General features: G+C 33.9%; 1 protein-coding gene across 2 annotated transcripts; it reads left to right on the top strand.

Moving 5' to 3' along the window:
• The first annotated feature begins 4,376 nt into the window (after positions 1 to 4,376).
• LOC105327271 (uncharacterized) lies at positions 4,377 to 26,200 on the top strand. Of its 2 annotated transcripts, XM_011427636.4 has the most exons (9): positions 4,378 to 4,612; positions 7,502 to 7,662; positions 9,455 to 9,631; positions 11,474 to 11,629; positions 13,106 to 13,295; positions 14,432 to 14,523; positions 15,259 to 15,369; positions 17,298 to 17,333; positions 25,683 to 26,200. In XM_011427636.4, exons 1-9 carry the CDS (start codon positions 4,474 to 4,476, stop codon positions 25,905 to 25,907), a joined length of 1,287 nt encoding a protein of 428 aa, XP_011425938.2. In that variant the 5' UTR covers positions 4,378 to 4,473; the 3' UTR covers positions 25,908 to 26,200. The 2 variants fall into 2 exon arrangements, with proteins under 2 accessions (XP_011425939.2, XP_011425938.2); XM_011427637.4 differs by lacking the exon at positions 17,298 to 17,333 and having other exon boundaries at positions 4,377 to 4,612.
• The last annotated feature ends 555 nt before the right edge of the window (positions 26,201 to 26,755 follow it).

The following is a 26,755-nucleotide window of genomic DNA, read 5'->3' as shown; positions in this document are numbered from 1 at the left end:
AAAGCGTTCCAGGTCGGTCTGTGTTCGTTTATTATAACAAAGAGGACTCTGTCTGTATCATAAATTTAATATCACCGAGGAAGTCTGCAGTATACTTATATGTGTATTAGGTTCCCTTTTATTTACAGGCCCATACTGGAGGGATATAGAAGAGGGTCATAAAATCATAAATAATCCAAACGAATATATTATTTGTTTTGTAAAACATTATGTAGGGGTTTTGGGATCATTTTGAAACATTGATAAAGAAGTTCAGTTTCTAAGGATGTGATCGATGCCTTAAAGCCCTAAATGAATCCGGATTGGAGAAAGGGGGTACCTTGCAGGGTGCCAATTCCACGAATAATGTCACAAAAGTCCAATTTCACATGAAATATTGTCCGATATTACATGTACGTCCAAGTTTTAACTCTGCACTTTAGAAAAAGGGTTTTTATGTATACTTGAAAGAGGTGTGTATGTAGCCGAGATTTAATGGGATGAACTCTGTGACTAATTGAGTAAAATTGATGTGTCACAAATCCAGCACAGTTTCCAATGCACCTGAGACAATTCTGTTACCTGCTTATAAGCAGCTCTTATTTCTTGTGTAAGGTCAATTTAGGGAAAATAAAGAGGAATAAATCTACTCAATTTTTAAAAATGAATTATGTGTTCTCTGAAACATGAAGGGGTATAGATAGGTATTACACGGGTTACAGATCCTTAAATCAACATGTATGTCTCATTCACAGACACATGACTATAGATTTTCCTCATTATAATAAAATATACCCTTTACCTTTTTGAAATTTTTTTATCTTGAGAAAAATAAAAGGAATAAGGAATATTTCTTTGAGTATCGTGAGGTGATCAAATATGGTCGGGATGATCGAATCCAATATAGCCAGAAAGGCTTTATGATAGAATTAATCAAGCCCGATCGTATTTCATCAACTGATAATATTCAAGGAATGGTTCCTAATTACTTATATTTATATATAATTCTTAGCAATTGTATGATTAAATATTAAAATAGCAATTGATGATATGTATTTGACCATACATTACAAAATCGATTCGTAGTATTATCACATACACGCGGGGGTGTTAAGGAAGCATATGGCCAATATGCCGTCTTATTTTGACTGTTGAATTCAAAATCGTGAAATTAAATAATTATTTTGAATAAGATCAAAAACTTAGTATTATCCTTTAAAATAGATTCCAGTGCAATAAAATCGGGTAGTACATCACTGCCACATTAGTGCATTATCACGTGACAACTATAAATAGCTTACGTATATTCCTTAACACAAAATGTGATAGAACAACACTACCCCGCGGTTTCCAAAATAAAATAAACATACGAAGTGAAGGCAAAACATCTCAGTTTAATCAAAACCGCTGCTAGAATCCTATGTTTGTCCTTATTAAAAAGTTATTTATCCGGTTCTCATAAAACCTTCCCAACTTTTTTAACGTTTGCACGGAAAACGGCAAATTGCATTAAAACAACACACAACATGGGATTCTAGCAGCACTTTTCAATTTAAACATTGATCAAACTAACGATACGTATAAAATTTAAAGTTCAATATACACGGGGTAGTGTTGTTCTAGTCAGATTTTTATATCGTAAACAACGACAGAGGAAAGCCTGGCCGAGAAATAAAAGCAAATTTACATACCTTTTAGCGAATGATTGATAAAACTAACATCTCCCCCAGTATTCTTATGTTCAATTCTCAATAAATCACACCACAATACTTTATTAGAGTTCTTAGATTAGTTATATTTTGAATATGTTTACGATGCTTTCCGATCAAATTCACACGACATTCAGCTTTTAGTCATGACGTCATCAATGTGTAAATCTACGTAATACAAACTAATTTCTGGCAAAAATTGTCTTCAGTGTTTTTTATTTGTTTTTGGTCTACGTTTCGTTGCTTATATATTTGAATATGTACATAATAACTAAGATTTGTGATTTCACGGAATTACATGTAACTCAGATTCCATATGCTTCCTTAACACCCCCGCGCAATAACACTGGAAAATGTAACGCCAGGCGCCTTAAACCATTTTAGAAAAGGTATGTGACCATCGTACATGTAAATGGGTTACAGAATTGAAGCACGTGGAAACCATTGCTGTGTGTTTTGTTTTTAGGTTTGTTTTGTTTTTTGTTTTTTTGTTTTTTTGGGGTTTTTTTTGGGGGGGGGGTGTTTTGATTTTTTGTTGTTGATGTTTGTTTGTTTTTTGTCATATATGGAGTCAAAGCACGACAAGGTACTTACGATTTACAGCACCGAAAATTGTGTTTGTGTTTAATCTAATGGTGAGAATATATTGCAGAGAAAATAACCGTGATTGAATAATAAGAATAATTTAATCATGATACCTGGTGTCAATTAAATCAACTCTCTATACCGGACTTTGTATCGCTCGTTGGCCTTTTAAAAATCTCTGTAGGCGCCTGTACATTTGAATGTATCTCTGTAGGCGCCTGTACATTTGTATGTATCTGTGTAGGCGCCTGTACATTTGTATGTATCTCTGTAGGCACCTGTACATTTGTATGTATCTCTGTAGGCGCCTGTACATTTGTATGTACCGAAGACAATAGCAAAATGTTGATCGACAATTACATCAATTTGTACATGAATCTGACGATTACATTTGTACATGTTATTGACCATTTCACTTATATGTAAGTGTATTGATACTTACATTTAAACGTACATGTATTTAACCATGCATTACGTGTATAGGTACATTTAGCCATTGTATAAATGTATCTGACCATTACATTCACATGTACATATATATACATGTGACTCGCCACTGCATTTATATGTACATGTTTATAAATTCTGATACCATTTTAAAACTTCTTAAAACTCTTTCCAGATGAGATAAACTCTTAAATATAAAGGTATCATTCTAATCTCCAATGGCAAAAAAATATCATTTGTAATGTACGGAAAAAACCTAATTTAAAAAGAAGTTCTATTGTGAACTGGTTTATGCAGATATATAAAAACTTTTAAGAGTAGTAGAGTTGTAAAGAATTAAAGATCGAAAAAAAAGTAGAGTTCATCATACAGGCTTATATATATAGTGAAAGAAGATAATGAGGAACTAAGGACAACTATAGACAACATTCAAGGAAAATCAAGAATTACTCTATTTTGTCCAGGTTCTCCGAATGGTCATCTGAAAAAAGCTGAATATGTTAGCAGGAAGTGTAGGTATTCAATGATATCCGAAATAACATAATTGTGAATAATAGTAGATCAAAGCATGGAAAATGTACCCTAAACACATCAAGAATTGCTGTGTGGTTTGAAACAAAATTGAAGAAAGTTTCTTAGGACTGTCCCAGGCACGCAGCAAGGATTTTTCTGAAATTTACATACAAAAAATTGAATTAACAAATAATCAGTGAAATTGAAGTTAAAGGTATATACCCCCCCCCCCCCCCCACACACACACACGGATTAGGAAAGTAAAGCCCCCCCCCCTTTTTTTTTTGCTTGCTTGCTTGTCAAGATTTTTTGGGTGAGTCTGCGCCCCCCCCCCCCCCCACGCACACACACACACTTTCAAAAACGATGCTACGTGCCTGCAGGACTTAATTAGCCCAAATGGTGACTTACTGCTGCGTCACTCATAACCCTGGTGTAAACCATGGATGGGGATCTTTCATTTTATGCTATTAAAGTATCAAATAATTAAAAAAAAACCTTACACAAAAAATCTAAAATTTTAGAGCTCCTTAATGAAAAAAGAGGAGATAAACCAAACAGAAGTGTAAACAGGGTGCGATGGAAATTTGTCATAAAAACTGTAGCCTATCGTTGTACCTACAAAACGAAAAACGTTCTTGTAAACCATATAGCTAGGACGCAATCTGCTATTTTAAATTAAAATGTGTTCCTCTAGACTGTAAAAGACATTCAAAACAGTATCTGATATTTTGGATCACCCTGTATGTATACATGTATTTAATTATTACATTTAAAAGTACATGTATCTGACCATTACATTTATATGGACGTGTATATGACCATTACATTATCATGTATATAAACATGTACTTTGTACATGTATCAGTATAGTTCCAGGAATAAAAGAGAAAAAAAATGTAGGTGTACAACTACTTTTTTATGAAGGATACGAAGTGAAGTTGGTATATGCTCTAATTATAATAATTATACAACTTTTATGCCACCAATTTCATACATTATGAGATAAGCCTTTCATTTAGTTAATTATTTATCAAAGAAAATGATAAATATTAAAAATTTAAAAATCTTTATGGTCGCTATTCCGGATATGCATACGCGCTCAGTTTTGGAATTTCTTTCTTGTGGATGCTGAGATCGATTGGAGCATGCGCAAAGGCCTGTAGAGTAGCAGTCGACAACAAACTCGAAAATAGGAGAGTACTGACTGTCATTCCGCTGCATTCCGAATGACAAAAACATGGGATGTGGTGGCAGTACGTTAGAGAATGATAGCCCAGGGTTAGTTTTGCACAAAAGGGACAAAATTAAAATAAATCTTCATATTGGCAAAGAAGTGAAAATTCTATCTACGAGGCCTCAAGTAATCGTCGTGTTTGGTGAGTACCATCTTGTAAGGCCGTTTTAATACGAAATGTGTTTTCATAAATGCATACGATATTTCAATATTATGCCAGTGTGAAATTGAAACCTTTGATTATTCATCATATTGTATCGGTTTTATTTGGTCTTGGGGCTTAATAAAAGTGCAAGATACAGATTAATTATAGTAATTACGACGCACATGATTAATGATTGCGGTTCGATTCTTGTTAAGGATAATGGATTATATTGTAGTAATTGTGTTGATTATGTTTCCCAATGTATTGCCATGACGGTATATTTATTGGTATATATTTGATATACCATGCATTGAACAATGCTGGAGAAAGTATGCGTAGTTCATTTTGAAAATCTCCATTCTTCTCACAGTGTTTAAACTGACCAGGGTTTGTGGACCTATAATGTTTGCTTGTCAATACTTTGTAAACTCTTCTTTTATTGAGATGTATTACCGTGTTACAAAAACAAATTTAAAAATCAAAGGGTGGCCTCACAAAACTCAGATGCAAATATTACTTTGATTTTATGATGTTTTCTAAAGGAGAAAAATCAATAACTATGCCTTTCTTTATGTTCTTAACATGTTACTTTTATTACCATAAGTTTAACAGATCTTTAGTGGTGTTCATCTAAGGCCTTGCATACACAGCTGTGTAGAATGAACAAACTAAATAATTAGAAAATAACAATCCAACCATTATGATTTGTATCAGCATGATAAGGTTAGTTCAGTGTAATTTACAAATTCAGTGGAATAGCTTTAAGTTGTAGGATTGTTCAATGATTACTTACATGTACTATGGTAGGAAATTCACATAATAATTCATGTATCAGTGATACAAAAAAAATGATTGACATGATTTACGGCCCCATGATTTATGATGTGACCATTTGGAAGAAGAATTAAGACATGCAATAACAGAATCAGATTTTATTGTTATTTACATCTATATGAATTACTGTGCTCACTTGGATCTGCCTATCTACATGTACAGGTATTCATTTATAACACTATAGGTTGCATGCTAAATGTAACATGTGATATCCATATGAGATAGTAACACATCTGATCAGTCATTATTTTTCAGTGTAAGGCAAATTTGAAAGGAGATGAAAACAAGAACTAGCTTGCACAAGAATAACCCCTTTTTTAACAATGGTTTCAAGAATATTTTGATTTTAAAATGCATAGTATATTTAGTAAGATCAGAAAGCACAATCTTTCTATAAAGATTAAGAAGTGGTCAAGATTATAGATAACTGCTTGCCATCATGAACCATCGTTTTTAAGTGTATTAGGTATAGCTAGGTATTGATACTCTGCAGGTATCTACATTAACAATTTCTAATTGCCGGGGGCAAGTAAAGTTTCTATTCCAGCAAGTGGAGCTATTTTTTTGATTTGGCAGGCAAATATTGTAATTAAAGAACTATATATGCTAAGAGTTAAATTTGGCCCCCATAATTCACCATTTTTTAAAGTGTTTCGGTTACAATAAAATGTTATGTTATAATTTAGAAGAGTTTATATAAAATATATTTTTCACATATTTGTTTAATTTATTTGCACTCACTTGCGGTATATGACGTCAGAAGTGACGCTATTTCAAAAATTCAATCAAAATCAGTTAAAATTGTCATTTTTCTCATCTTTTTACGAATGGGAAATATAGAGCGCATGCTTGAACCAGGACAATTTTTTTGTCACTTATTAGTCTTGGCTAGATACATCCCTGATTAAAATATTTTGTTGGTTCAAGCATGCGCTCTATGTTTCCTGAAAGAAAAACTTCTTGACTACAAGCTTTTTTATGCTAAAATGCAAAAATGGCGGGAAAAGGCTGTCTTTACAATGCCGTATTTCAAAATTGTGGGCACTTGAATCAAAATGAACATTAAGTTAAAACATCACATATATATCTGTACAAAGAAAACAAAGAATTACAGTAAAGCAATGATATTACTTTTTGGGGGCCATTTTATGCCCATACCATATATAGTCCTTTTTAAGAAATCTTACTTTAATCAGTTAGTGAAGGGTGCACTTCATTTGTCCCATATTGGCGTGTGCCGAAATGTGCTGATCATGTGAACGGCTTTAAACGGCAAATCGGCAAATGAAATAAAATGGCGTAAAATGTCACAAATGTTCATGTAACCATGGTAACAGATATAACAATGGTAACAGATATGACAAGTCAAATTAAAAGTACCACAAAATGCAAATTTTCTCAGCAGTTTCTCCACAAAATTTCAAAATGATTCTATCTGCCAGAATAATAGCCTTGATTATGCATTCTGCAGTCGTTGTCTATTTTGTATGTGAGGAAGGTTGTGTAATGTAAATGAATAAAACGTTATTTTATCAAGTAATGAATGAAAATGTGTTAAATCATTGCATATAATCAATTAATGTGCTGATTTATAAACAAACATTTACTTTTATCACCTAAATGTGAGCTATCCATCAATCATACTTGCAAAAAAGGCGAATTTGTTCACAGGCATACGCCATACACAGGCGAACCTTCCTCAGCCAAATGAAGCAGGAGGACGGGTTACCAAAGGCCAAATAGCATTTCGCATATACGTGGGTTTGATAAATGAAGACCTACCAAAAAAGACAAAAACTTAGGCCTCTGTTATATAAGTAATTTTAAATCAAAAGCCTATGCAACCAAATTTAAATGAATTCAGACAAGTGATATTAATATGACTTGAGCTGACAGATAAAGGGAAGCCTGGACTCTGTTGAAGTCCACTCTTTGTAGTGTTGTGTTCAGTTGATACTGATTTCACTTGGAATCCGTGAGATGATTCATACTGGATCGAATCTGGATTTATTTTTCTCTCAGTTTATTCATGCCGATTTTTTTCTTTTTTAGGGGGCCCAGGAAGTAGGAAAGGAAAGCTTCTAGATGATGTCTCACATGTTTATGGATTAAAACTGATTAGCACAGAAACAGTGCTAATGGAAGAGTTGTCCAAGAAGTTAGAAAATCCAAATTCCAGCAAGAGAACAGAAGATATTGCAGCTCTGTTGAAGGTATCAACTTCCTATAAGCATATAAAGTTCATATTGTTGATCATGTTGATAATGTATTATCTTGTATATGTAATGAGACCCAAAGTGTTCAATATTACTATTACATAATTTGCAAATAAAGAGTCTTGTAAGAACCACATTGTCTGTCTGTCTGTGTGTTACTTTGTCTTTTGACACTTTTATTGTGGGATTTGAACATAACAGTTTCAAATATTACTTTGTTTGTCGATCAGTATGTATTGTTATAATGGCAATTTAGGTCATCTTGTTGTGCATGTTGTGAAAGGCAAGATCAAGTAGTTTTCAGCATAACATTTTCAAATTTTGTATTTAAATAATTTACTTTAGAAGGAAGGCACCAACAATTTTATCTCTATGTATTTCATTCTGACAAGGTTTAAGATATGGAATTCTGTGCAAGTTAAATATTGGAATTGGATTAAAAATTTCAATATTGGTAACAAGTTTGAGTTTTTTTCAAATGAAATTTACTATTGCTTGCAGAACACATTGTAAGGTTATATAAATCTCCACAAGCTCTGTATAAAAATGTAGGAAAATATTCAAAATTTACTCTGCAAGTACCGGTATTGGGATTTTTTCTTTCAATGACTTTATAGTGGTTTATGACCAAAGATATTGTTTGAAATTTTAAGGTAGATCTGATTGATATGTTTTTTTTTATCATTCATCCACCTTAATTAATGTTTAAAAAAAGTGTTGAACAACTAAAAATAAACTTAATCACAAGATATAAATAGGTAATATTAAGTAAGTGGGCTATTCATTAACCGACTTTGTTGATATTGGAAATTTTTATTAAACGGAACGTGTGCACTCCAGAGACAGCACAGATCGAGTATTATCAAAATTGCTCAGATTTACTAAAACGTCTTTGTAAAATACCAAACTGTTTATTTCATGAAAGCAAGATAGCAAATGAATTATGTTTCTTTATTAGTTAATCTTTTGAATATTAAATAAATAAAACAAGTAAATAATTTCTATATATCTTCTTTTGGGTTTGAGATACCATAGGTTATAATGAATTTCTTAGCATATATCCATGGTATGTTTCTACCAGGAATAATGGAAACTGTCTTTACCATATATGTAATTAAAAGGAATATATATAATCTGAACAAGTATACATGGAATACTTATGTGACTTTGTTAGAGAAACACTTAGTCTAGCAATTTATGGCAACCAACATGACCAAGGTAGCTGAAAGCCTAAAAAAGTTCAACAGTTCCTGAAGCTTTTGTTGAAAATGAGAGCTTGCATGAAGAGTATAGGACCAGATTGATAAGATTTTGTCAACAATTAAATCAATCTTCTAACAGTATATTGTTATTTTGGGTTTGGTTTTTTTTTTGGGGGGGGGGTATTAAATACATCAGTAGATAGTATACCTTGGGCAAGTACATGTACAAGACTAGCACAGGCCATGCAAAGAAAATGATCTACAGTTTCAGTGCATAATTCAGAATAATTTTAAGTCGGTATTTAGTAATACGTGTTGCCACTGAATCAATGAGCAATAGAGTGAATAGACAATATCCATTTCAATTTGCTTGCCATGGTAGCCATATCACGTGGCGTCTCTATCACGTGGCATCTCTCAGATTAAAGCTTATAATTATAGCAAACTGATTTATTTTTATAAGCTTAATGCAGAAGTACATTGTATTTTGCATCACCAGTTCATAATTCTTAATCAATAATGACAATTATGGTTTTTGATCAATCTAATTAGATTGGTTGTTTGATAATTCTTTTTCTGTTTGACAGACCCAGCCAGAACTGTTACGATTGCAATGGATCTTCGGTCTTATATGCAACCAAATAGAAAAAGAGGGCAAAGATAACTGCATATTGTGGGACTTCATGCCAAATCTCAAATTCCTTATGACCCCATTCAGAAATGTAAAAGAATGTGAAAATGATTTCAAAATCTTTGAAAACAGAGTAAGTATATTATAGTTTCTGTGTTTTTGGGATTCTTTGTTGTTTCTTTGTTGATCTCCTGTCATGCAATTAATGAAAATAAAAGTGTCAAGGTAAATATTTAAGGAATAAGGCATCATTCTTTGAGGATTATGAGGTGATAAATTTGGTTTGGGTGTGGTCAAATCCAATTAAGCCCTTTGGGCTTTATGATAGATTTGACCATGCTCTGAACAAAATTATCACCTTAATTTTTCAAAGAATAATTCTTTATTACATATACATGTATTTATAATTTTTCCAATTTCAGCACTTTAAAACAACATTTTAAAACCACTATATTTTCATGTAGCACATGAAGCTGCAGGTCTGTAGCTCCCGGTCTGAAAAAATTCGGTTGGACGACTTGTGAGCTACAGCAAGTGCCTCCCATAGTAAAAATCTGCAATTTACGGTGCACAGAAATCTGGGCTAGTTTGGGACTGATTAATCTTATTTCCGAACACATTCTGTAAAAATATTTGATTTCAAATAATTCCTCGGAGGTTTGCAGTTTGTTTACATGAAAAAATGGCGACTCTTGATCTCGACGTGAATTTAACATATTTCATTTTCCGAGGTCGATTAGCGTGTTTCGGGGAAAGTCAGGGGCAAGGAAAGAGACGATATCAGTAGGAAATTTCATGAAGAATTTAATGGTACTTATTTTTTTCACAGAATTTGTGTGTAATTAAGGTTAATCAGTCCAAAACTAGCCCAGATTTTTGTGCGCCTTAAATTGCAGATTTTTTCTATGGGAGGCACTGTAACTCCCAGGTCGTCTATCCGAATTTTTTTCAGACCGGGAGCTACAGTCCTGCAGCTAGTAGCACATGCTATGTATTACGAGGCAGCGCAGGGAATACTGTTTTTCAGTTATTCTACAAGACACGCCCATTTTGTGTCGCTCATCTTTTATGAAATTATTGGGCTTTTGGCTTCAAAATTGAATTGTATTGTTATCACAAACGAATACATTTAAAAATATAATTATTCAGTTTGACATGCCATGGAGCTTTATTTCTTCATGCAAACATAAAAAAAAATACAGCATGAAAAGGTGGTGCTAGTTTTAGATTTACTAATATTAATTTAAATTTGTTAAATTGGAAATGTTGATGTCAAATTTTCCTTCAGACATTTTACTCGGATTAATCTCTATAATGTCTTGGACTTTCTCTTCAACAACTTTCAACATGAATAGTATTTAAGGTGACATGTGACATTCCTCAGTTTTAGATAATTTTCCTTGATAGATTATATTTCTTCTTTATTAGCATTTAGACCTGTTAAGCCCTAAAAATTCAGGGTGCATTACCTGGCTATTTTTGGAATTAGAATATTTTGAATTTTTCTTTTTATTGCATACAAAATGCAACTCAGTGCTTTTTAGTAAGGTCTTAAATTAGTAGCAGTATATATTTTCAATTAAAACTATATATCCAAACAGAAAAATATCATATAACTGAAAATAAAATTTTGAATTCTGTAGTGAAAATCTTCACATTGTTGAGATGGGGGAAAAAAAATGAAAATAGTATTGAAAATAATGGAAGATAAATAGGGTCTGACTTTAATTCACTTTAATTCATGTGTGGATCTAGATTACTATTTTTACCTGTAAAAAAACAAATATTGCATTTCTTATCTTTACTGGACTGATGAGGAATAGAGGAAACATGTTTAAATGAATTTCAGAGGCCAGAAATATAGTGAGTGCTGACAACGTCAGCATTTCAAGACATTTCTCCACAAAATAACATGCTTACAAGCATGTAGATTAAAAAGACTCTAGCTTTAATGGTTCTTTTTTCTTCTTTTCAGTTTCCTATTTCCTTTGCAATCAATTTCACTGTCACAAGTGAGAAGAATATCCTGGCCCCTCAGTGTGCTGTTCCAAAGGCAGCAGAACCGAAAGAAACTAAAACACAAAGTGCTCAGCCGAAGCAATCTGATGAGGCCGACACTGGAAGACTAGCGGTTAGTACTGGTTATGTTTTACCACGTAGATTATCAGTAATTAGTGATTATGATGATCGAGTCGATTAATGACTCACTGGAAGACTGACAGTCACTATATATATAAGGATTAATAGGCACACTGATAGCTGATACTGATTCTATACAACTGGAGGTAGACTTGTAGTATTAAATCCCGTATATTCCATATCTTTATGGTAGATGTGTGTGGTCTATATACCAATGAAATCCATTTTCCTATGGGGGCCATGTCCCATTTAACTCATCACCAGGGTGCTGCTCTGGACCCACTATGGATGGCTCCCTGACCCTTTGCTATAATTTGCATGTTTTGTGCCTATGTTCATCAAAGCCTTAGCTAGCCCCTGAAAACTATTTATTGCAAAGGTTAAAAATAAATTGCTTGCATATGTAATATCTTGGGCAATATATATTTTGATGATTAAAAAGTAAAGAACTCTGTGTATAAATTGGTACAATGCATCGCAGACAATATATGATAGAGATGTGTATGATTATCGTAGATCTTTGAACACTGCAATGAAGAAATGTTCAAGCTTAATGGATCATTACTTTCAAATCAATATGAAATTCTGAGATAAAAAAATCCCCCCCCCCCTCTGATTATCTTAATTGGTGTGGTTTTTATTTACTATTGGATGAAGTTATTGGGATATATCTAGAATATTAAACAAAAGATGATTTAATGTCCTTTCCTTGAAATTAAAGACAAATCAGTGATGATCCAGACTTCATTTGATGCAAGTTGTGGACAAGTCTTCTTATCTTTTAGGAAAATTCAGAATTTTTTATTAATGCAGTTATGTAATGGCTCTGTAGCCAATTTTGTATTCTTGTAAAATCATTACCAAGCTGAATTTGCAGTCTTCTACGATGTAAATGACTACATCCACACGATAACTGCTCAGTTGAGCAAGGAGATCTTGAAGGCGCGTTGATGGGTTACGTACTGTCTGGTCTGCAAAAATTTGGTCTCTGTGACTCGGCATTTGTCACTTCTTCAAGTTTTTTGCATATATCTGAATGGTTAATTCTGTTTTAAATGTCTATTTGTATCACTGTTTTGGGTAAAGGACTGACAGAATTGTACCTATACATTGCACCTACCTAATATGGCCTTTGAGTTTTAAGAGTTCTTCACTATTATACCTTAAAAGGGATGCTTAGGATCCTTTCTGGCCAGAATCCCCAAGGGATATTATAAATGAAAGCTGAGAGTCTTTGTTCAGTTATGATAAATTATTCTTTGTTCAGTAACCTGGAAAAAAATAACAGCCACAAAAAAGAATATTTCTTTAAGGAAGCCCGAAACCAATTAAAGCACCAAAAACACAGTACATGCATGTATACCCCCCCCCCCCCCTCCAAAAAAATATTTAAAAAATTATGAATCTACCAGAGTTTAATTTATTTCACTGTAAATTTAATACTGCGAATTTATTATTTATTTAACAGAAAAGAGCCCGTCTCTATGCTGAGTGTGTTCAAATATTCACAGACTATTTTGCAAAGCGAGAGAAACTTGTCTCCATGGATGTATCCTCCAAAGCAAAGGAAGACATCTGGGATAAAGTCTGTGAATTTTTTTCCAATCTCGAAGTTCCACATGTCAGAAACGTAGATACTGTCATCTTTTTTATTTTTGGTAAGTACCTGATATATATAATTACGATAAAATTTTGTGATCTGCAATACAGATTGCATCAAATGACCATATATTGCAGTATTTAATGGTTTGTAGTTTCATGTTTTTGTCATATCTGTATGTACAAATAGCAGACTGCAGTTGTCTTCTTACCAACTAGTAATTGTTGGCTGAGTCAAGATTTTTAGTATTACACAGACACTTATTCAAAATTTGACATACCTGTAAACTAATTTGAAGTACCATGGCAAGTAGAATAAGTTAGTTTGCGTAGATTATTTTACAGAAACAAATTAATTACAAACATTTTTGATTTACATTATATGTTAATTAGTACAGATTACTGAATTTCTCTAAATGCTGTAAAGAAAAGGATTCAAGTTGTGTCTTCTTCATCCTGTTTTTACATATTAAACTATCTCTATGCCTAACTGTCAACACAAATACTTTGTCATCAATCTGTAACATTGATATGAAAGATATACGTTGCAAAATATACTGTGACTATGTACCCTAACATTTTATAGATAATAAAAGCTGACAGGTATATTGAAATTCTACACTCATTACTTTTATATGGTGATAATTAAAAAAGAGGCCAATCTTTATAGTTCTGTAAGATTAAGTTATTGTATCCTTGTATAGCTCTTTGATATACAGTTATTGTGTATCTCTTATTAACAAACATAAAGCAAAGCTATGCATCAGTTTACAATGGTTTTCTCAGGGGTTTCAACTGTTACCCTAGCTCCCAAACAAGCACTATTTATATAAATGTTATTACTGTAAACTTCACAATACATGTAGTTCATTAGACATTACTTTAAACATGTTCAAGTATTATACATGTACCTTGAAATTACTAAATAATTAATGATATTAATTTGGAGCATCAAGGATCTGATTTTAAACAATTATGAAAATTTCATACTGCTATGGATAATATTTGCAATTCGCATTTTTTTTTGACAATGGAATACTAACTTCTTTACCAATTTTCAAAGATATTTTGTGAAACATTTGTTACCAAAATACTCTCTAGACATTTTACCTCTAGATTTATCCTTTTACTTTCCTCAAACGTTGGTGAGTGTTTGTAATAAAGCCATTGTTTCCATGTTGATGCTATATTTCAGATGACAACGATGCTCAAAATTACTACACTGATTTTCTGGATGCAAAGCGTGTCAATGTTCGTGACATGGCAGTGAATATTGCAGCACCACCGGTAATATACAAAGCATATTATAAGCATGGGCTTAATTTCTTATGATGTAAATGTCAATTTACAGTTATGAATGACATGAGCTAATTATGCATTTTTGCTAGCGAATCATTAGACTTTTAAACCTACATGATATAATAAATATGTAGCATTAAACATGTACTTAATGATCTCCGATACCTGTTTTGGTTAAAATTTGATCTCAACTTTTATATTTTAAAATTCCATTAGCAAATTTGCAATAACTTGGTAAAATACATGGATACCATAAATTAATTTCATTTCATTTCCTTTAAGCGAAAGTTTGAAGGACAAATAACATTTTTATGATGTAAAAAATACTTTGAGGCTGAGGGTCAAAGAACCTTAATGAGAAAACATCTAATATGCTAGCTCTAAAATGCTGTTTTGTTGAGCAAGGGTTAATGCATGGTCCACAATCCTTTCTAAAACCCAACATTTTAACTGTTAACTATTAGATAGCTATTTCGTATTTGGTGATAGAACGACCATATCAGAGGTTATTATTAGGTGAAAACTATGCAAGCAAACATTCTTATATAAACATGTGCCACATGAAACTACTGTTTCCATTACAATAGAATATGCCAGCTGCCTTGTAGAAAGATGTGAGATCAGATTCTATGAAGAGAGCAGGTTCTATCTGAGACACCGAGTAAATAAAAAAGCTCATTTATTCTTGAGAACTGATCCCATAAATTATTCTTCTTTTTTCAGGAACAAATTATTCCAGCAGTATGCAAGTATATTGATGATACATATCCAATACAGAAGAAGTTTATTGTAGATCTTCAACAGTCTGCGATCACAAGGGACTGCATGAAAAAGGTAACCAGGTGTCTCCAGATACTCAGCAGCTACTCTATCACATTTCTTTAACATCAAACGATATCTCTCTGTCAGTTCTTGTCATACAATATGCGTTGCTGTTTTTGAGACAAGCTTAAAGACCGAGAAAATAAACACTGCCTTCAAATTTACCTGGTCAGTGTACCCCAGTCAATCAACTGAATTGAGGCCCCAGATTGGATGTTAGAAAATGATTGACATTCGTTTACTCGTCCTGTGTATACCATGCATGTCTAGCGCTTGCGAAGATCGTGCAATTAACTTTTGTCTTTTGATGGATACCGTGACGATAAAACGCCTTGTCTTTATAATCAAAAGAAACTACTGTTGACAGCGATTAAATTAAATTAATTTTTCTGCTCTTGAAAATTGTGAAAGATATGAATTAAAGATTTACTCGTACTTGGTTTATGTACCACAATAGTATTTAAGTACAGTATGATGATAACATATTGCATAAAACATTGCGATAAACTCTCACTAAATCCAGTCAGAAACTTAATTGTTTAAACAAACGAAAGATTTTGGCCATGTCGCACACGGTTATTTCATGCTTTCATATTCATCTCAATGATCGACAATTTGCTTTTCCAAGTACATATATAAATACAATATTTTTTAGATCATCGAAAAAACTCTGTTGAGAGCATTTTAACCCCCCCTTGTATATAGACATGTATACACAAGCAAGTGTGTTTCCCTTGGGGCTTCACACCTTTATCGATATAGGCTCCACCCCCACCTGAACTTACCGGAGGTAAACCACCCGGTTAAAAACCTCGGCCTTTAAATGTATGTGAATATTTACAGCCATTAACACATGGACCTCTAATTATTTTTTGATATTCAAGATTCCTTGTTGAAACTTGAATTATTGAGTTAAAACAGGGCTTTACCAATCATTTTTATGATAAATTATTTCAAAAGTTTTTGAAATTTATAAACATATTCTCTATTCAAAGACACAGTCATTTTAAAATCTCAAATTTTAGCATCTCAGTTTAACATGCCTTTACATTGTTTTACTTATACATTGTTGCCAGAAATTGCAATTTAATTAAGTATTGTTACTCCAGTTTCAAACATCCATGACTATGTTGCTTTGTCTTTAATTTTGAACTTGATAACACCAGTTTAGGGATCCTGGAATATAAACTTGTGCATACAATAGGTGGTTAAAACTTAAACCAAGATTAAGCCTCTGGTTTTGCTTGCCCATACTCTGACCATTGAGTAACTTGGACAGAATAGACATTGTATTGATTGACAGTCAATTCAGAGGTTGTATGTTCACATGTATACAAAAGCTACAGTCTGTATAAAATATTTCCCAGTGAAAGTCGTGAAACACATCAGGGGATTTAATTGGTTAGTGATATAACCTGGCAAAATAACCTTGGACTTTTCTCTCTCTCCTTTATTTCTCAGCAAGTGCAGGGAAGGCTAAATACCATTTCCTATTATAAATATCAATACATGTATTTACATTTTCCAGTGTCTTTGCCTGTGATAACACTATGTATCAATTTTGTACTATATAACCCATAACTTCAAATGACGCCAAATTGAGGAGCCAGTGGGATTTGCTTATTTATTTTTAAATATTTAATCGTACGATGGTAAAAAATTATGTAAATATAAGTGATAAGGAATCATGCTTTGAATATTATGAGGTGATAATTTCGGATGGGGGGACTAGGGGCTAATCACATCTATCATAAAGCCCTTTGGGCTTTATTGGATTTGATCACGCCCAGACCAAAATGATCATATCATAATACTCAAAGAATGATTCCTTATTTCTTAATTAAATTCACTGCACAGTTTGATTTGGACCAGATCTTGCGTTAAAATTCCTAGTATTTTATAGACCTCTGCTTTATGTGTTATTGATTACTTTTGAACAGTGGATGCTTTTGAAGAAGGCTTTCAAATCTCTGCTGGTAAACCTTGGAAAAGTTTTATAGAGTTTGTTCTAATTTCTTGTTTATGCATTCAAAGAAGTTTTGTTACCTTTTTAGCTCACCTGAGCCAAAGGCTCAAGTGAGCTTTTCTGATCACAATTTGTCCGTTGTCTGTCGTCGTTGTCATTGTCGTTGTCGTCGACGTCGGCGTTGTAAACTTTTCACATTTTCATCTTCTTCTCAAGAACCACTGGGCAGATTTCAACCAAATTTGGCACAAAGCACCACTAGGTGAAGGGGATTCAAGTTTGTTCAAATGAAGGGCCACGCCCTCTTTAAAGGGGAGATAATTGAGAATTATTGAAAATTTGTTGGTATTTTTCAAAAATCTTCTTCTCAAAAACTATTCGGCCTGAAAAGCTCAAACTTGTGTGGAGGCATCCTCAGGTAGTGTAGATTCAAGTTTGTTCAAATCATGGTCCCCAGGGGTAGGGAGGGCCACAATGGGGGGATCAAGTTTTACATAGAAATATATAGACAAAATCCTTAAAAATCTTCTTCTAAAAAACTATCAGGCCAGAAAAGCTCAAATTAAAATGGGAGCCTCCTCAGATAGTGTAGATTCAAGTTTGTTCAAATCATGGTCCCCGGGGGTAGGATGGGGCCACAATTAGGGGATCAAGTTTTACATAGAAATATATAGACAAAATCTTTAAAAATCTTCTTCTAAAAAACTATCAGGCCAGAAAAGCTCAAATTAAAATGGAAGCATCCTCAGGTAGTGTAGAATCAAGTTTGTTTAAATCATGGTCCCCGGGGGTAGGGTGGGGCCACAATGGGGGGATCAAGTTTTACATAGGAATATATAGAGAAAATCTTTAAAAATCTTCTTCTAAAAAATTATTAGGCCAGAAAAGCTCAAATAAAAGTGGAAGCTTCCTCAGGTAGTGTAGATTCAAGTTTGTTCAAATCATGGTCTCCGGGGCTAGGGTGGGGCCACAATTAGGGGATCAAGTTTTACATAGAAATATATAGACAAAATCTTTAAAAATCTTCTTCTAAAAAACTATCAGGCCAGAAAAGCTCAAATTAAAATGGAAGCATCCTCAGGTAGTGTAGATTCAAGTTTGTTCAAATTATGGTCCCCGGGGGTAGGGTGGGGCCACAAGAGGGGGGTCATGTTTTACATAGGAATATATCGAAAAAAAATTTAAAAATCTTCTTCTCAAAAACTATAAGGTCAGAAAAGCTTAAATTTGAGTGAAAGCATCCTCAGATAGTGTAGATTCAAGTTTGTTCAAATTATGGTCCCCAGGGGTAGGGTGGGGCCACAATTAGGGGATCAAGTTTTACATAGAAAAATATAGACAAAATCTTTAAAAATCTTCTTCTAAAAAACTATCGGGCCAGAAAAGCTCAAATTAAAATGGAAGCATCCTCAGGTAGTGTAGAATCAAGTTTGTTCAAATTATGGTCCCCGGGGGTAGGGTGGGGCCACAAGAGGGGGGTCATGTTTTACATAGGAATATATCGAGAAAATCTTTAAAAATCTTCTTCTAAAAAATTATTAGGCCAGAAAAGCTCAAATAAAAGTGGAAGCTTCCTCAGGTAGTGTAGATTCAAGTTTGTTCAAATCATGGTCTCCGGGGCTAGGGTGGGGCCACAATTAGGGGATCAAGTTTTACATAGAAATATATAGACAAAATCTTTAAAAATCTTCTTCTAAAAAACTATCAGGCCAGAAAAGCTCAAATTAAAATGGAAGCATCCTCTGGTAGTGTAGATTCAAGTTTGTTCAAATTATGGTCCCCGGGGGTAGGGTGGGGCCACAAGAGGGGGGTCATGTTTTACATAGGAATATATCGAAAAAAAAATTAAAAATCTTCTTCTCAAAAACTATAAGGTCAGAAAAGCTTAAATTTGAGTGAAAGCATCCTCAGATAGTGTAGATTCAAGTTTGTTCAAATTATGGTCCCCAGGGGTAGGGTGGGGCCACAATTAGGGGATCAAGTTTTACATAGAAATATATAGACAAAATCTTTAAAAATCTTCTTCTAAAAAACTATCGGGCCAGAAAAGCTCAAATTAAAATGGAAGCATCCTCAGGTAGTGTAGATTCAAGTTTGTTCAAATTATGGTCCCCGGGGGTAGGGTGGGGCCACAAGAGGGGGGTCATGTTTTACATAGGAATATATCGAAATTTTTTTTAAAAATCTTCTTCTCAAAAACTATAAGGCCAGAAAAGCTTAAATTTGAGTGGAAGCATCCTCAGATAGTGTAGATTCAAGTTTGTTCAAATCATGGTCCCCAGGGGTAGGGTGGGGCCACAATTAGGGGATAAATTTTAATACAGGAATATATAGAGAAAATCTTTAAAAAAAATTTCTTTTCAAAACTTTATGGCCAAGAAAGCTCAAATTGTAACCATCCTCAGATAATGTAGATTCAAGTTTGTTCAAATCATGGTCCCTGGGGGTAGGGCGGGGCCACAATGGGCGATAAATTTTTATATATAGAGAACATCTTTAAAAATCTTCTTCTCAAAACTATAAGGCCAGGAAAGCCCAAATTTAAGTGGAAGCATCCCAAGATGGTAAAGATTCAAGTTTGTTTGAATAATAGTCATGGGGTATGGTGAGGCCACAATGGGGGATGAATTTTTACATAGGAATATATAGAGAAAATCTTTAATATCTTCTTTTTAAAGACTATTTGGCCAGAAAAGGCTAAACTTGTGTAGAGGCATCCTCCGATAGTGTAAATTCAAGTTTGCAAAATCACAGTCCCTAGTGATAGGGCTGGGCCGTGATGGCGGTTTGAATTTGTACATAGGAATATATAGAGAAAAATCTTTAAAAATATTCTGGGAAAGTTTTCGGTCCAAAACTCAGTACTTAGTGTGAAAGCACAGGTTATGCAGATTTAAGTTTGATGAAACCATGATTCCCTAGAGAAAAGGGGGGCCACGAAATGGAGGTGGGGGGGGGGGGTAAATTGGAATAGAGAAAAATCTTCTTACAGGTACAACAACAAAAGGGGCTTGGTATTTACCCCAAAAAAGAGGTGGATAAAAATTGGCAGATTTTCTATTTTTTTTAGCAAGATCTACTGTACTTAGTTGTCAAGATATTTTGATACTGTAATGCTAATTTGATCAGAATTGAGGCAATTGTTGCTCGGGTGAGCGATGTGGCCCCTGGGCCTCTTGTTTCCTTTTTAGCTCACCTGAGCTGAAAGCTCAAGTGAGCTATTCTGATCACATTTTGTCCGTCGTCCGTCCGTCCGTCCGTCTGTCTGTCCGTCTGTCCGTCTGTCCGTCTGTAAACTTTTTACATTTTGAACTTCTTCTCTAAAACCGCTTATCCAATTTCAACCAAATTTGGCACAAAGCATCCTTATGGGAGGGCGAATATAAATTGCAGAAATAAAAGTCCGATCTGTATTCAAAGCGGAGAAAACCTTGAAACTGTAGAAAAAGGGGGGTGCATTTTTAAAAAATCTTCTTCTCAAGAACTACCGAGTTAATCTTAACGTAATTGAGCATAAATCATCCTTAGGGAAAGGAAAATATAAATTGCAAAAATTATAGGCGATTTCTGTTCCAAATTTGAGATAATTGCGAAAATACTTATAAAGAATGGCTCGTTATTCCATATATCGTAGACTGGCAATTCATTGCGATAGACGGTCTTATGACAGGCATCGCCAGTCTACCGCATCTCGAAAACGAGGTTCTTTGTTTGAAGCTGGCAGTTTGTTGTGCAACAGTTCACGTGCGAATATAATATATGAAACATGGAAATAACCTTGGTGCCGATTATTGTGAAGTAAATTGAGGTTAAATATTTCAACGCGTTGTCATTTTCACTTGTGATGTTGGTTTTAGTTTGTTTTCATTTTTTCGTTTCATTTTGCTTTTTAACTTGGGAAACAATCGCCTTGTATTTGGAACATAGACTTCGGTAAATGTTTACCTGCGAAAATGATTAAATCTGATGCATTAACAACGTACTAAAGTGCATTTCCCTCTGTTTTTATTGTTTATTGATTAATTTTCTAATTGTTCCAACAAGGATCAAACAAGTGTGTTGGTGTTAGCTTGTTCGGATTTTCGTTTCGTTTTCATTATTTACGCTTTTAAACCTGGAAACTGTCGTCTACAGGTATTTCGTGATTTTTACGTATCAATTCAAACAGATACTTCGGTAAATCAAACAGTTAACTGTTTACCTGCGCAAATTAAGCAAAATCTGATGTAGGGGTACTGAAATACAATTCCTTCTATCGGTAATTCGGCATTTTCTTTTGATATCGCGGACGGAAATATGTAGGTATATACATGTACATATATATGATTCATTTCGAAAAAATAAATTGTGTTCTTTATTTGTTATAGTGCATGTTTCTTGTGTTTAATTGTTTACAATTTCTATTTACTAACCATATTTGAGTGTTAAGCTTCGAATTATAAGCAAGATACAAAGATTTGCTCACAATTCTATGTTTGTACACAGATCTTAAAAACTAAAGATTAAAAAAGTAAAAAAATTGTCAATATTTATTAAGAAAATGTTCAAAGTCTGTTCTTCCAGAAACCAACTTTAACAACTTATTGTATTGTAAACTTAATCTTTTTAGCCCACCTGAGGGTGGGGCCACAATGGGGGGGGGGGGGGTGGAAGTTTTACATAGGAATATATACAGTAAATCTTTAAAAATCTTCTTCTCAGAAACTAATCAGCCAGGAAAGCTGACACTTGTGTGGATGCATCCTCAGGTAGTGTAGATTCATAGTTATGAAAATCATGACCCCCTGGGGTAGGGTGGGCCACAATGGGGGATCGAAGTTTTACATAGGAATATATAGAGTATATCTTTAAAAATCTGCTTCTCAGAAACAAATCAGCCAGAAAAGCTGACACTTGTGTGGATGCATCCTCAGGTAGTGTAAATTCAAAGTTGTGAAAATCATTACCCCCGGGGGTAGGGTGGGGCCACAATGGGGGATCGAAGTTTAACATATGAATATATAGAGTAAATCTTTAAAAATCTTCTTCTCAGAAACTAATCAGCCGGCAAAGCTGAAACTTGTGTGGAAGCATCCTCAGGTAGTGTAGATTCAAAGTTGTGAAAATAATAACCCCTGGGGGTAGGTTGGGGCCACAATGGGGGATCAAAGTTTAACATATGATTATATAGAGTAAATCTTTAAAAATCTTCTTCTCAGAAACTAATTAGCCAGGAAAGCTGGCACTTGTGTGGAAGCATCCTCAAGTAGTGTAGATTCAAATTTGTGAAAATCATGACCCCTGGGGATAGGTTTGGGCCACAATGGGAGGTCGATATTTTACATAGGAATAAACAGAGTAAATATTTAAAAATCTTCTTCTCAAAAACTAATCAGCCAGGAAAGCTGAAACTTGTGTGAAAGCATCCTCAGGTTGTGTAGATTCAAGGTTGTGAAAATCATGATCCTCAGGGGTAGGGTGGGGCCACAATGGGGGGGTCAAAGTTTAACAAAGGAATATATAGGGTAAATCTTTAAAAATCTTCTCAGAAACTAATCAGCCAGATGATTCTTTATAATTATTAAGACTTTGGCCCCAGGACAATTCTTTGGCCTCACGAGAAGGTTCAGAGTTTGATGTACGTTTATATCCGATGTATAAACTATTGTTAAGGATCTTTTTGAGAACTGCAATACTCAACATATGACATGACTATAAAATCATCCTGTCAGAAAGGGGACTAATGATTATAAACATAAGAATATCCAGGGGAAAATGGATTTTATTTATACAGGATCTACATGTATTATTGTACATTGTCCAGATAGTTTGTATTATGACTCCATTAAGCTGATTTTATCATACCTATTGTTCCTCAGGTGAGCGATGTGGCCCATGGGCCTCTTGTTTTAGCTCACCTGAACTGAAAGCTCAAGTGAACTATTCTGATCACATTTTGTCTGTCGTCTGTCCGTCTGTCTGTCCATCTGTCTGTAAATTTTTCACATTTTCAACATCTTCTCAAGAACCCTGGGCCAAATTCAACCAAACTTGGCACAAAGCATCCTTAGGCTAAGGGGATTTAAAGTTGTAGAAATTAAGGATCATGCCCTTTTGCAAATGGAGATAATAAGGAATTGTTGAAAATTTTCGAGAATATTTCAAAAGTCTTCTTCTCACGAACCATTAGGCCTGGAAAGCTGAAACTTTTGTGGAAGCATCCTCAGGTAGTGTAGATTCAAAGTTGTGAAAATCATGACCCTCTGGGGTAGGATGGGGCCACATTGGCGGGGTCAACTTTTCACATATATAATAGGAATATATAGAGTAAATCTTTAAAAATCATCTTCTCAGAAAGCAATCAGCCAGGAAAGCTGAGACTTGTGTGGAAGCATCCTTGGGTAGTGTAGATTTAAAGTTGTGAAAATCATGACCAACGGGGGTAGGGTGGGGCCACAAAGGGGGGTCAAATTTTTACATATGAATATATAGAGTAAATTAATCTTTAAAAATCTTCTTCTCACGAACCATTTGGCAAGAAAAGCTGAAACTTATGTGGAAGCATCTTTAGCTGGCATAAATTCAAGGTTGTGAAAATCATGACCCTTGGGGGTAGGGTGGGGCCACAATGAGGGGTCAAATAGAGGGGTCAAATTTTTACATAAGAATATTTAGAGTAAATCTTTTAAAATCTTCTTCTGAAGAACCATTCGGCCAGGAAAGCTTAAACTTATATTGAAGCATCTTCAGGTAGTGTAGATTCAAGGTTATGAAAATCATGACTCCTGGGTGTAGGGTAGAGCCACAATGGGGATTGCCTTTTATACATATGAATATATAGAGTAAATCTTTAAAAGTCTTCTTCTCAAAACCATTAGGCCAGGAAAGCTGATACTTTTGTAGAAGCATCCTCTGGTAGTGTAGATTCAAAGTTATGAAAATCATGACCCTTGGGGGTCGGGTGGGGTCACAATGGGGGGGGGGGGCGAATTTTAACATATGAATATATAGAGTAAATCTTTAAAAATCTTCTTCTCAGAAACCATTATGCCAGGAAAGCTGAAACTTGTTTGGAAGCATTGTCAGGTAGTGAGATTTCAAGTTTATTCAAATCATGATTCCAGGGGGAGGAGGGGGGATTTTTACTTAGGAATATATAGAAAAATATCTTTAAATCTTTTTCTAAAAAACATTTGCCTAGAAAAGTTGAAACTTGTTTGGAAGCAACTTCAGATAGTGTAGATTCAAATTTGTTCAAATCACAATCTTAAGGAGTGGTGTGGGGCCACATTGGGGATTCAGTTGTACAAAGGAAAACATTTTAATTATTCACAAAAACTGAAATGTTATTATATATGCTTTTAATTATATGTAAGCATTTTTATATATTGCTGATTCTTTAAAATTAATTAAACTTTTGCCCCTGGGCGATTATTGGGCCTTTAAAAAGGTTCAGAGTTTGATGTAGGTTTATATCCTGTATGTAAACAATTGTTAAGGGTCCTTTTGAGAACTGCAATGCTGAATGTGATATGACTATAAAATCATCCGGTTAGAAAATGGACTTCATTATAAATATAAGAATATTTAGAAGGAAAATATTTTTTGATATAGGATCTACATATATTATACCACATTGTCCAGATATTTTGTATTATGACTCCATGAAGCTGATTTTATCATACCAATTGCTCAGGTGAGCGATGTGGCCCGTGGGCCTCTTGTAATTGATTTGTCATGTATATATTTCAGTAATTATATTTCATTGTTTATTTAAAGATGCTGGAATTATCATGTGGAAAGTTACTTTTTATACAAATATTGATAACATGACAATCACAGTAGTTTATCAGATATAAAGAATCCATTAACATTGTCTGTATGTTTCAAAAAATATGTTTGTATTCTCTGAAAAGTATTCTTTAGTTTAATTTGAGGAATTAAAAAAAGGATTCAGTAGAAAGTACCAATAGAACCATATTGTATTGAAAGAAGCAATTTGATTGATGTTTATAATGTTAATATTACGACATGGTTTATAATTTCATGTGTCAACATATATATATATAAAAGATACATTACAATTTTTGTTGTTGTTGTTTAACCAATGTTTATGTGACCTGAAATCAATACAAATATTCCACTGTACCAGTATGACATCTACTGCCAGTACTCTTAATTAACTTTTGTTCATTAAGAATTGTCTTCTGCAAACAATATTAGTCAGTAGAATTCTTCATTTATTATTCAATTCATAAACTAATATGTTTAAGTTTTAATGACCTCTTATCAAGGGGGAAAACTAAGGAAATACATTCTCACTCAAAGAAAAACCAAAACCAAAAATCAAATGAATTACATTCATTCTTGTCATTTATAGGACTCGAAAAAGGTCATCCAATTCAGGGACATTGCTGAAAATGTGGACGTTCAACGGTACATTCCCCTACAGACCAAGACGAAACACAAGCTACCCAAAGTGTCCGCTCTCTGCTCCTCAGAGAACGAGGTTTGTCTGTTCCCAGCAGATGTCCCTCACAGTCTGTGCAAGTATGTCGCTGGACTCTATCGAGCCTATCAGGACTATGTGATATCTAAGTCATAATACAGCATACTGTGGGTCATCATTAGGGGAACATTGATCACTATGCCAAACTTCACGAAGCACCTGACATAGTTGTGTACTGTTGAAACCATTCCCCCATTTTCTTTAACTCATTTTCAACCATATATATTTCATTTGTTGACGTGCTACAAGTTATACTTCTGTGATCCTAGAGATATTTTGACTATCATCATAGTCTAATTAGACATTTATATTTTTACTATTTTTTCTGACCTTTTAATTGTTATGTTATTGAATGTAGTTGAATTATAATAAATTTAAGAGTTAATCAATGGGAGGTAGTTTGTTAATCTTTTTTTTCCGCAATTAATTGTATGCACACAAATGAGAGAGAAAATGTGTGCATGGGGTGTGAAATGTCATAAATTTTTTGATAATATTTTCTTCATGAAAATGGAGGTAGTTTTATTGATTTTTGTGATTTTTGTATCTTTACAATATAAAATATTCCCCATGTACACTTGCACTGGCCAGATCACCTGCAGAGGTTCATGAAGATGATCAGTGACAAGAGAGATAACTCCCAAGGGATAAAAAAGATTGGACCAATGTCTGTTTCATTTGAAAAGAAAGTGGGCACACAAGATTTGAGTTTGCAGGAATCGACGTAAATCAATTGGGATTACATGTCTAAAACCTCAAAACATGCTACAGATTTAACCAATTAATTAGTTACTTTAATTTTGCAAAGTAAATTACTACTTGGAAGTTGAAGTACATGTATATTCCTATATTAAAAAAACATGCAAGCTCTCTGAAAATAGCAAACTGATACTCTCTTACTTATACCCCCTGCAAACAAAGTTTTGGGGTATACATGTATAGGA

The sequence above is a fragment of the Magallana gigas genome, chromosome 5 (assembly GCF_963853765.1).
Source record: "Magallana gigas chromosome 5, xbMagGiga1.1, whole genome shotgun sequence".
Taxonomy (NCBI): Eukaryota; Metazoa; Mollusca; class Bivalvia; order Ostreida; family Ostreidae; genus Magallana; species Magallana gigas.
Note: the sequence above shows the minus strand (reverse complement) of the source record. Positions and strands in the feature narration are given on the sequence as shown.

Excerpts from the sequence above, each read along its gene's own strand:
- LOC105327271 (XM_011427636.4), top strand. The coding sequence starts at position 4,474 with ATGGGATGTGGTGGCAGTACGTTAGAGAATGATAGCCCAGGGTTAGTT. Across the intron at positions 13,296-14,431 it reads TGTCATCTTTTTTATTTTTG|ATGACAACGATGCTCAAAAT; the intron begins GTAAGTACCTGA and ends GCTATATTTCAG. Across the intron at positions 14,524-15,258 it reads TGAATATTGCAGCACCACCG|GAACAAATTATTCCAGCAGT; the intron begins GTAATATACAAA and ends TTCTTTTTTCAG.